General features: G+C 38.0%; 1 protein-coding gene across 3 annotated transcripts in view; it reads left to right on the top strand.

The window, feature by feature from the left end:
* The window catches only part of HDAC8 (histone deacetylase 8), a 244,657-nt gene extending 232,988 nt beyond the window's left edge, over positions 1–11,669 (top strand). For 2 of the 3 annotated variants that reach the window (XM_037821204.1, XM_037821202.1), the window contains 2 exons: positions 5,898–6,070; positions 8,625–9,008. In XM_037821204.1, the coding sequence (XP_037677132.1) occupies positions 5,898–6,070; positions 8,625–8,767 (316 nt within the window). In that variant the 3' untranslated portion in view covers positions 8,768–9,008. Of the gene's footprint in view, positions 1–5,897; positions 6,071–8,624; positions 9,009–9,682 lie in introns of those variants that run through there. The other variant, XM_037821203.1, reaches the window with a different exon arrangement.
* Positions 11,670–12,157: the final 488 nt, after the last annotated feature.

Genomic DNA, 12,157 nt, shown 5'->3' with positions numbered 1-12,157 from the left:
GGAGAAGGAATTTGATGGAAGGCATTTTCAGGTAGATAAAAGGGCTAGGGAAGTCTCCATTACCCATAGCTTCAATCATCTTAGCCAAGTATGAAGCAGAAAAAGTTTGATCTGGAAAGATACACAGCAAACTATTAATCAGCTGCCACCTCTGGAGAGGAAGTGGAAATGGGGAGAGGAATTTTTCACTTTCATTTGATAGACGTTTATGTTTGATTTTTTTTACATCTATGTCATAATATTTGTATTTTAAAAAAAAAAAATTAGACTAGCTGCTACAAGAAATGTGATTGTTTCCTAGTTGGAGGGGAAGTGAAGGATTGCCCATTTTTGGAGAGGGAGTGACACATTAGGTTATGGAATTTGTTGAATTGAAGTAGTAAGCATAAGCTAAAGTAGAAGCAATTAGTTTGATTTCTCAGCTTTTCTCCAGCAGTGTTTAATAGTCAAGAAAAGAAGCAGGAAAATCTGAGGGTGTAGTTTATCCAAGGATTTAAGTATTGGCAAGGCAAAAACGACAAAAGTGTGAAGAAATTAAAGGTGCCAGTAAGTTTTTGAAATGACTAACCATATTTCCTAAAATGAATAATGAAACAAGAGAGGTTGAAAGAAAGACGGGAGGACTTTGAAAACAGGGAAAAGACTAGGGAGCACTAATTTTAATGAGAATAAAGAGAAAATTCAATGGGAGAGGCGGGAGGATAGAAAATTGTAGACAGAAAAATTAGTTCAGAGTTCAAAGTCAGAACTGGAGCAATTCCAAGTGCTTCCTTATCAGACCCCAAAGTGCGGCCATTCCTAGGGATAACTGAAGTGGATTGCAGGTGAACAGCACAGTTGTTAAAAAAAGGTAAAGGACCCATGATGTTAGAGAATTAGAAAGGTCGCAGAGGGAGGGAGACAGTCTTTTTTGTTCAAAACAATAAATTCATTGCCCAATCTAATGCCTGGTACATAGGAGGCATTCAGTTAACATTTCTTGAATTATTGAATGAATATTATAGCACTTATCATAGTTATTTGTTTTCCAGTCTTCTTCCCTACTGAGCCATAAGTTCCTCAAGTCTTCATTCTTTCTGTATCTCCAGTGCCTAGCATAGGAAATAATAGGTGCTTAAATCAAAGTTTGAAAGTGAGTGAGTGAATGAAACAATGAATGAATATTGAACTGCAAAGAATAATGACAAGAATAAGGAGAGACAGCAAAAAAAATGTGAACTAGATGCTAAAGTCCTAAAGTGAGGTGAAAGAATATATTGTAGGTCTGTAGATAAGAACTTTGTATATGAATAGTTTAAGCAAATGGTGTTGACTTCAAAAGAGGAGAGATTGATGAGACAGGGAAGAATGCTGGTTTTGGAAGTAGCAACAGGAAAAGAAGTACTCCAATTCCTTTATCCCCTGACTAAATTCTGGAGGAATGGGCACAGTGTGTTTTCTCCTTTGTCCCTCCAACTCTGTCACCCAGCCCTCTCAATTTTTTCCAAATTTACCAGTTACCCTTAAAGTCTAGAATGTTTCAGTACCTTTTGGCCAACCCTTCTGCCTCTAGACTCCCTCCCTCCATGCAGCAGCAAAACAGAGTTCCTAAACATTTTTCAGCAACGTCAGTACTTATCTCATACTTCTCCAGTGGCTCCCATTTGACCATCAAATCAAATGAAAACTCCCAGTCTTGAATTTTAAGAATGTTCACCATTTAGCCCTCTGTGAGCTGTCGTCACTTCCAGTTGCTTTGACATTTCCACTCTGTATACAATACCATACCTTTTTCAGAGCTTCTAATTACCTTATTCTCTACCCATCCAGAGTCTTCTTCATCAGAACTTCTTGAGGATTCATTTTCCCTACATGGCTATAATTAAAACAACTATTCCAGAAACATCTGCTCAAATCCATCTTTTCCTCCCCATTCTTGCTCTCCATCCTCCTCTACTGCTGTAGTCAGGCCCTCAGCCTCGCTGGCCTGGATGATTGCAAAAACTTCCCAATCAACCTCCCTGCCTCCTTCAGTCTATCCTACACCATAGCCAGAATATCTTTTTAAAATATAAAACTACCACAGTATGCCAAGCCCCAACCAACAGTATTCCTGAAAACCCTAGGGAGTGTCCTGGGCTCTATCTAAGTCTTTATAAAAGTTTTTCTTAGTAAGATTATTGTTTCAGAAACTTAAGGCATCCAGATTGATCCAATGCCAGATAAGCCCTGAAACCCAGAGGTAGTCTCTCCAAGAACATCAACCAGTTTCATTCCTCTACCCCATAAGGTCAACACCCCTTTCCAGCACAAAGAAGTTAAAATGCTCATTGCCCAGATATCCCTGAAGATTGAGAGAAAGATCAAATGAGAGGGAGGAGGTGTCACTGAGAAATTTGGATTTAACAAATGACTGCGAATACTGACTCATTATATAGATATTTCTTTTTGGTGTCTAGTGTTTTAGAGCCTGAAGGAAATAGCTGAAGTTGTTGAACTGTAATCCAGTAGCCTTGATCCTTGATAATGATTGTGTAATTATATAGCACAAAAAAGTCAGTTGCCCATATTTGTATGGATCTATTTCTGAATATTTTGTTCTGTTCCACTGATCTATGTATCTATCTCTGACAATACTGCACTGTCTTAGTTAGCCTACCTCTATTGTTAAGTCTTAAATTTGGGTAGAGTGCAATACTGGTGATCAATAAGAGGGAGGAGTAAGGGGTATCGAATGTTGAGTTCTTTTTTCTTTTTATTTCTTTTTCTGGAGTAATGCAAATGTTCTAAAAATGATCATGGTGATGAATACACAAGTAAGTGATGATTTTGTGAACCATTGTTTCTATACATTGGATGGATTGTGTGGTGCATGAATATATCTCAATAAAATTACATTTAAAAAATGCAGATCTAACCACACACACACACCCACATACACACATTTGATGCACTTCATACCATTTAAGTAAAAGTCCAAACTCCTTAGCCTACCTGCTATATGTGGCCTTTTGTGACCTGACCCCTGTTTACTTCTTTAACCTCATCTCCCACCACTCCCTCTTTCAACCCTCCCTGCCTTTGCATGTGCTGTTCTTTCTCTGAACCTTGTCCCCTACCCATAACCACCTGCTCCCTGCTTCCAGTTCCCCTACTTCCACCCTACATGGGACTTCCACCCCATTCTGTAAACTTCTCCTTATCTATTTTTTAACTTTTTATTTTGAAATAATCATAGATTCACAGGAGGTTGCAAAGAAATATACAGAGAGGTCCTGTGTATCCTTACCCCATCTTCCCCCAATGTTAACATCTTGCACAACAATAGTGCAATATTAAAACCAAAAAAATTGACATTGGCACAATCCATAGAGCTTATTCAGATTTTGCCAGTTATACATGAATTCATTTGTGTATGTGTGTGTATGAGTGTGTAGCACTATGCAATTTTATCACACATGTAAACTTGTATAATCACCACCACAATCAATATACATAACTGTATCACCACCACAAGTATCCTTTATGCTACCCCTTTATAGCCACATCCATCCCATTCCCTCCTCCCTAACCCCTGAGAACCATTAATCTGCTCACCATTTCTGTAATTATATTATTTCACTAATATTACATAACGGAATTGCACAGGATGCATTCTGTTGATATTGGCTTTTTTCAGTCAGCATAATTTTCATCCAAGTTGTGTGTATCAATAGTTCATTCCTTTTTATTTTATTGCTGAATAGTATTTCACAGAATGGATGTACCACAGTTTATTTAATCCTTCATCTGTTGAAGAACATTTGGGTAGTTTCCAGTTTGGGGCTATTACAAATAAAACTACTATGAGCTTTCATGTATAACTTCTTGTGACATTCATGTTCAAGTTCCTGCATGAAAATAAGTCTTCATTTCCCTGGAATAAATGCCCAATAGTGGAATTGCTGGGTCTGTAGTAAATCCATTTTCAGTTTTGACAGGAACAGCTAAACTATTTTCCAGAGTGCATTTTATATACCATTTTACATTCCTACCATCAGTGTATGTATGATCCTCCAAATGCCACATACTCACTAGCATTTGATATTACCACTAGTTTTCCTTTTAGTCATTTTAATAAGTCTGTAGTGGTATCTGTTTGTAATTCTTCTCATCTTTTAAGACTTAAGTCAAGAGTTACCTCTGTGGATCCTTTCCTAACATTCTCTGGATAAGTTGGTTGTTACTCCCTCTTCTGTGCCATCTCTTATATTCCATTTATCATTGTATTTTAATTATTTATTGACACGTCTGTCTCTTCCTCTCTCTTCTGAGCAATATGAAGATAGGGGATGTGCTATATTCATCTTTGTTCCTGCAGCATCTGGTACAGTTAGTTCTGTGTTGGGCACACAGCGGGCACTCAGTAAATGTGTGTCCTATGTGAGGGAAAGAATAAATGAAAAACATTAGTCTTACTTGCCTCCCCCTCCTCTCCATTAAGCAATAAACCTTTTTAGAACAGAGCCCATGCCTTCCTGTTTCCCAGCAGCAGCTAATAGGGTGTTCTGTGTCTGGAGATGCTCAATAAATGTTGGTTAACTATTCAGGTGGCTGATTTTCCCTCTGTACCCAGGAGATAAGCACATGAAAGGAAGAATAGGCCCCCAAGTATGCCTGTATTAAGGATCAATATGTCATAGTTTTATATAATATTCCTATAATCTCCACAATTAATATTTGTCTCTGTATGGATGAGAAATGAAAACAAAACAGTCCTTTGATTCAAAGATTGCCTCTGTGGTTTTAGCGTTTTTCAATACTGTCAGAACTCTGGATACATACGAATTTGTTAACATGGTATTTCATATCCCAGAATTCCTTTTGTAGTTTCAGAAGGATCTGGAATTTTTCTGTCTTGGCTACACTGGTGTAATTTGACACGTTGATTATGAGGGGGTCATTAACCCCAACATTTTTTATCACTTTTTGACTCCATATTTTCTCAACTCAAGTATAATTTGCCCTTGTTTATATGTCTCTGTATAAGAGTTAGCAGGCCTTTGAGTACTGGTATGTGTTTCACCTGGGAACTAGATTGTAAGCCCCTTGAGAGCAGGGACCTTATAATTCCTAGGAATGCATTCTGGACATTGTCAGTGCTCAGCTAATGATAATATTGGAAGCCTTACTAAGGTCATCTGTCACATTGACATTTATAAGGCATCTAACTATTGCAAAAAGCAGTTAGGTTAATTTGATGGCATTGAATGATTCTACCCAAAATTATGCTCATCATTACCCACTACAATTTGCAATTTAGGATACTTTCAGTTTTATAATTTTGGATTAGTTGTTACGGTTCCCTTCCCTATAATACCCTGGTTACATAGGAATTTGGGAGAACAGCATTTCATATCCCTGACTTCTTTTTGCATAATAAAAAGTAAGTTGATAACATCTATGCTTTTCAAAGCATGGACTTTTCGCCCCCAAACCCGTTGATAACTAGGTGATAGATTCTAAGTATGATTGCAATCCTAAATTACCAGAAATAATCTTTAAACTATTTAATGTATATGTCTTTGTTTTCCCAGATTTTAGAAATGTGTACATTATGTCCTAAGGTTGTTGAAGTTTAATACTAGTATTTAAAGGAAGTCCAAGTTCTAAAACAGAAGGGTAAATTGGTTCCCTGGTGAAGGCAGTGGTGAGGAGAAGTTTGTTTGTTTTTTAAGTAGTTTATTGAGGTATAATTTACATACAGTCTAATTCTCCCTTTTCAGATGGATAATATGATGAGTTTTGACAGGTTGTTTTTTCCTTCACCACTTGCTGATACAACTATACCTCCAACTTCCCCACCACCACAATCTACACCCCCAGACCAAACTAAGTTATATTTTTCTAACATTTTGTATCTTTTTTCTTTCCTACAGTGTACTAAAGGAGGTATACATAGCCTTTAATCCCAAAGCAGTAGTCTTACAGCTGGGAGCTGATACAATAGCTGGGGATCCCATGTGCTCCTTTAACATGACTCCAGTGGGAATTGGCAAGTGTCTTCAGTACATCCTTCAGTGGCAATTGGCAACACTCATTTTGGGAGGAGGTGAGTACAAAGGAAGGTTACCAGGAAAATTTGTTGACCTTCTGCCACACTTTGTCCATTGACACTGAGGAAAACTTGGCTTTCTTAGATTGGATAATACCAACCTGCCTGTGGCCCATTAAGACTCAATGAAATCTGTCACCTCCACAGTTCAGCATAAAGGAAGTACTCTGACATACTTCTCAGCTTGGAAAGTACATTGATTCCTTGGCGATCTGAAGTCTAATTTTCAATTCCTGAAGCAAAGGTCCTTTGGTTAAAGGCTACTTCAGATCTTATAAGAATAGAGTATGTTAACCCCAGTGAACTTTGATCCATCCTCTCTCTTTGATTCTCAGTTTTAATCATCTTTTGAAAACAACACTAAAATTCTAACCCTACTAGTATATAAATAATAACCAAATGAATTTATTTAAAAATCTAAGCTAAATTCAAGAACAGACCCCCCACACACACACACACACAAAGCATGGATGTTACAAAAGAAGCAAAATTGAGAGATCTAAAGAGTCTCTTGGGTATTCTTGCCTTCGGTGTGTACTTCAGTGTGTTCTGTATTACTTAAGCAACAGAAAGCTGAGGCTATTCAATAGAAACATTTATATGTTTATACAACCTCAACCACCTTCGAAGGTGACTTGCTTAGACTCTTCTCTCTACCTACTTTGTACATTCTTTATTTCACTGGATGAACAGATTGGTGTGCTAAAATAAAGTGGTCAAGCAAATTGAGTTTAAAATGTGTGCATTAAGGAATGGTTAATTGTATGTTGTTATTTTTCTCTACCTGTTATAAAAAACAAATTAGAGAAAATCAGAGGGAAGCCTTATGTAAAATGAGTGAGCATTCAACACCAGTACACAAGCTTAGTCCTTTGGCAGCCTTGAACCCTAAAGGGACCAAAACTACGTGGATGCTTACAAGAGACAACTTCTTATTGGGTGAAAACTAGCAAGAAATGTATGAACTTCAACTCAAGGAAAAGATAAAATTAATAAATACTGTGTGACATTACTTTCCTTGATGGCGCTAAAGAGGGTGATTATGATACAGGTATAGCTAGGGAGAAAAACAGACCTTTCTACCACATGCATCTATGAGAATTCTGCTTTTGTTTGAGGTTACAGCCTTTCTATAAAGAGCCTTTTATCATTCTCAAAAGGCTCTTTTCTTTGTAAGCCCCAAATTTTGGCTTTTGAATATAAAAAGTATGCCTTTCTCATAAGCATGTATATTACTGACAACACTTGTACAGAAATGGAATTTTTACAAATCAAATCATATTTCATGTGTATCAGAGAGAGCTTACTGTTTAAACAAAACCTATAGTAACATTTTTTGAAATTAAATAATCATACCTAATAAATCTATCTTATAAATTCAGATTTTTCCATGTCTGGGGTGTTTAAAGTACCTGTACTATTTAACTTACTATCAAGAAGTTTGTCTTAGTACAATCTTTTTTATTTCATTTTTTCCCTGAGAAATTGAAATTTTTCAGCCCCGAATAACAAATAGACAGTTAATAGAGACAAGTTAAGCCTCAGTGGACCCCATTGAGGCCTATGAAATACATATTCCAGAAGCTCCAGCATTCCTGACCTTTCAATTAGTAGAAAGGCTTGGCTTAAGAAAAAAATGACCATATGTCCCAGTTCATACCTGTTATCCAATGTATTATTAATAGTGTCCCCTTATATTCTTAAAATTGTACCATTTTGGACACTAAATTATATTGTCGCCCTACCTAAACAGACCTGATTTCTATTTCCCTCACACAGCATTGTTGTTAAAAAATCATTCCATTTTGCCCCCCAAGTCTTGAAACTTAGCTTAAGGCCAATGTTCCAATGCTTGCATGGCAGACCACGTCTATTCAGCACAAAAATATGCTGATTATTGGCATGTATAATATGGCTGCTGGGGGACTGTGACACGACCTGATGAGATGGGTCAGAACGCCAGTCAACAGTCCCTTTCTCATCTCATTGTCTTTGATCTCTGCCACCAGGCCTGCGTTTTGTGGAGAAAAGGAATGCTGACATTAAAAGAAGGAAGTCGGTTTCTGTCAGCATTTTCCTTTTCTCTTTCCCGGACTTCTGGATGTATTTGCCAGTAGCTTTAAAATACAAATCACATCCAGCAGCCATTTTAAGGAACTGTTGCAAAATTTATCACAGAAACCTTCATATTGGGTAGGTTACCTCAAGGGATCTGAGGTCCTAGGATCTAAATCTTGCTGATACCTCTTCATGGAGTTGAGGATCTTAGATTCCTCAGGTGCATATTTGCTCAGAGGTGATAGCCTCTTTAATCTTTGCAGACATTGGACTTCCCATTTCTACACTGTGCATGTTCTGACTGGTCCACTAAAGTCTGCCTACTAAGTGGTTTTAAAAATATTGTAAATGGATGTTGAGGTGAAATTCTGCAAGTTGGATTTGTCTTTTTAGCCCTTTTATTAAAACATTTTTTTCTCCTTCCTTATCCACTTTCCCTCTCCTGCTTTTTGTGACTATTCTTTCCTAACTTCCCAATTCTCGATGGAGACAGGAGGCTACAACCTTGCCAACACGGCTCGATGCTGGACATACTTGACCGGGGTCATCCTAGGGAAAACACTATCCTCTGAGATCCCAGATCATGAGGTAAGTAAGGCTCTGACAAGTCCTCTCTTCTTTAAGGGGAAGAGCTGAGTCATTCCACCTAATCAAAATCACGTCCTCACCACTCAATACCGTTTTGTTGAGAGACACTCCAATAACAATAACACACTGTCTTGGCAGAATAGTGGACTCTTGTTCCAAAATATCCAAGACCTTCTGTCTTCTTTAACAAGAGATCTCAAAGGCCAACCAACTTTAATTTCTCAATTAATTACAGAGACTGTGGGAAGGGGTCACCTGTTCACACAAAGAACTCTTTGGAATATGTGCATATTTTCATCCCCCAGCCTCAAAAAAAGGGGGCTATTTTTAAGATGTATAAACTGGGTTCTTGTCTATTTTTTTTTATTATTCCTGTAGGTGGTATGTAGCCCATGTTCTTCAGTGGTAGTCCTGGATTCTTAATTTTCTTTGACTAATGTAAAATTTAAGAAACACATAATCACTACAAAGACAGGTCTGGTGTTTTCCCTGCAATTAGTAGTACATAGAGGTTTGGGCAGGATGATCCAAAATGTGCAACATGTCATTTGAGCCCTTTCTGTTTTCTTTAGCCGCATGAGATGGGCTTTTCCAAACAAACATATCTGTTCTACTTTTCGTAAAACAAGTTAATAGAAGCTGTCTGGGGCATGTGACTGTGCTGATAATCCCTAATCCAAAGATGCACCCCTTCAATTCCCACCTACCTGGCAGGAAGCACATCTTCACAGCTCAGGACCTCAGCCATAGACCTTAGACTGTGTGACTAACCAGTGTATGCAGTCCCCCCTTCTCAAGCCATTTCCCAAGGATGACAGATGGTGCTTTGATTATAACGTTATGATTCCTGCCAGACGTAGAAGCTATATATTTGGGCACATTATCCTTTTAAAAATTACTATTATTTTTTAAAAATTAAGAACAACTTAAACTAATTTCTTTCCAATTTTCTTCTAACCACAGGTGAGATGTAATATGTATCTCAGAAAAACCATTTAATGTGTCTAGACTACAAATAGAAGGTGCACTATAATTTGAGACAATTTGCTGGTATCAGGGTTAATAGAAACCTCTTTTCTTGACTTGGCTTACCTTTATTCAGTATTTGGAAGCTTTATGAAATATAAAGATAAGCACTGTGAATAAATAACAGTCACTGTAATTGCTATGGGAATATCTCAGATCGCATTATAATTTAAAGCACTGGGAATTTAAAGGCTGCTCAAGTTATGTCAAAAAGGAGTTTTAAGCTGTAGAAGCCTGGAGTGAGAGTAAATGTTCTGTTCCTAGGAAGCAATAGTAAATCCATAGATTCATCTGTGTTCAAAGGTTGATAAAATTTTAATAAAGGTGAATACTGCCTCTGGTACCTGAAAAGCTATGTGCCTGAATGGATATGGGCTTGGCCTTAGATAGCAATTTTCTGTCTTTATATTAAAACATTCAGCAAGATTAAATGAGATATAAAATATGCCAAGTACCTAGCACAGTTTCTGGCACATAATAGGCACTTCTGAAATGCAAGTCCCCTCTTTTCCCTTTGCATGTGCCTAGATACTTTTTCCCAGACATATTCACTGTCATTCATAAATTTATTCAAATCCTTTTTAAATCCCTTCTGTCATATCCTTCTGGTATAAGACATCATCCAAGAAGGAACAAAGAAGAAAATTGAAATGACAATCTTCAAGGTACAATAAGATAACACTTTAATGAAAATTGCCAAAAATAGACTACTCAGTGTGTGTAGGCCTATATAAGTTTTATGTCACAATACACAGTTGCCCACAAATATCCTTGTGGTCTGCTGAAATCAGATCAACAAATGGTAGATCAAAAAATAGTTATTGAGCACCCATTGTGTGCCAAGCACTCTGCTAGGTGTCTTGGAAGATGCAAAAACAATAAGACCTCATCCCCTACCTCAAGAAGCTGGGGAAGGAGGGTGGTGTAAGTGCTGGGAGATATGCAAATATACAAATACTAATAATACACAGCAGAATAAGAAGTGTAAGATAGTAGGAACAACGACTATGCTCATGTGCATCAAATATAAAGGAGATACAAAGGATTACACAAAATACCCTGCCCTCTAGAAGCTGAAAATATAATTGGTAAAACTAGTAGGTGAAAAGTTCAAGACATTGCAGCAGTCAGCTGCAGCTTGGCTGACCCCCTCACTGTCTCCAGTCTCATTCTTGGGCTTTTGTATTTCCTTCTCCTAGAATAATAATTCCCCTCCTCCAAATGCCCGTTCCTTACCTCTCTACCATCTTCCTAGGCTTGACTGCAAGGCCTGTGCCTTTCAAAAGTCCTTACCTAAATACAACAAGCCCCTTTGAACCCTTCCTTTGCATCCATTTATCCCTTCATCTGTTTAACAAATATTCACCGGGCCCCTACTACTTGCTAGGCCCTGTTCAGACCTGTATTCAGAGATACAGAGTCAAAATAAACCCAGTGCCCCCCATAAAGCTCACAAGGTGACAAACAAATGTGACAAAACAATGTGCTCAGTTCCAGGACAGAGGGGCATAGGGAAAATATTTTACCGAGACTTTGAACTGAATCTTGAAGGTAAGTTTGGAGTTTGTCAGGTGAAAAAGAGGAAAAAGGCCATTCTAGGTAGAGGGAACAGAGATTGGAAAGGACCTGCTGCCTCATAGAACCAGTGAGAAGTTTAGATATGTATAGAACATATCAGAGAGAGTGGGAAAGATTAACGCTTGAAAGGAAATTGGGGCCAGATTATAAAGGGCCTGGAATGCTGTGCTAAAGAGCTTATACTTTTTTCTATGAAAACAGATGAGCTTTGGTTTTTAGAAAGATCACTTGGTAGTGCGGAAGATAGATTGAAAAGGGGAGAGACTTGAGAAAGGTTAAGAGGTCCTAGTACATGCCTATGAAATTTATAGTCCGTGCCACTCATTTGGTCATCTGTGCTTTGGTTGTCTGCATGTCCCCTCAATGTCTTGCAGAGTGTTAGTCAAATAAACAACTGAATAAATGAGTGTTTGAATAATAAGTGTCTCATCATTCACACTGGAAAATTTCTATTTTTTTAGAAGGAAGAATTGGAAATGTAATCTAGCCTTTTTCTGGCAACACAATGTAGCCGCAGTAGCATCTATCCATCCTTTGCAGGAAGTACCAGGTATCCCAGCTGTAGGAAATAGGTGTATCCATGGGAAAACACTACATTGGGAATGAAAGGAAAAGACTTGGGAAGGCAAGCCCAGCACAAATATTAGAAGGGATTAGGGATGGGGCTTCAAGCATAGCCCTCATGAGATACAAAGCCAGTGATGCCATAAAGCCAGTGATTAGAGAGTTCATCTCAGCCCAGGAATTAGGTAGCCATGTTGCCCAACCAGGCCTGGAATAAGGAGGCAATCCCAGAAGGAAGAAAATTAGTCCCAATTGGGAAAGCTGAGAGGT

The sequence above is a fragment of the Choloepus didactylus genome, chromosome X (genome assembly GCF_015220235.1).
Source record: "Choloepus didactylus isolate mChoDid1 chromosome X, mChoDid1.pri, whole genome shotgun sequence".
NCBI classification, from domain to species: domain Eukaryota; kingdom Metazoa; phylum Chordata; class Mammalia; order Pilosa; family Megalonychidae; genus Choloepus; species Choloepus didactylus.
This window is presented reverse-complemented; position numbering and strand designations above follow the sequence as displayed.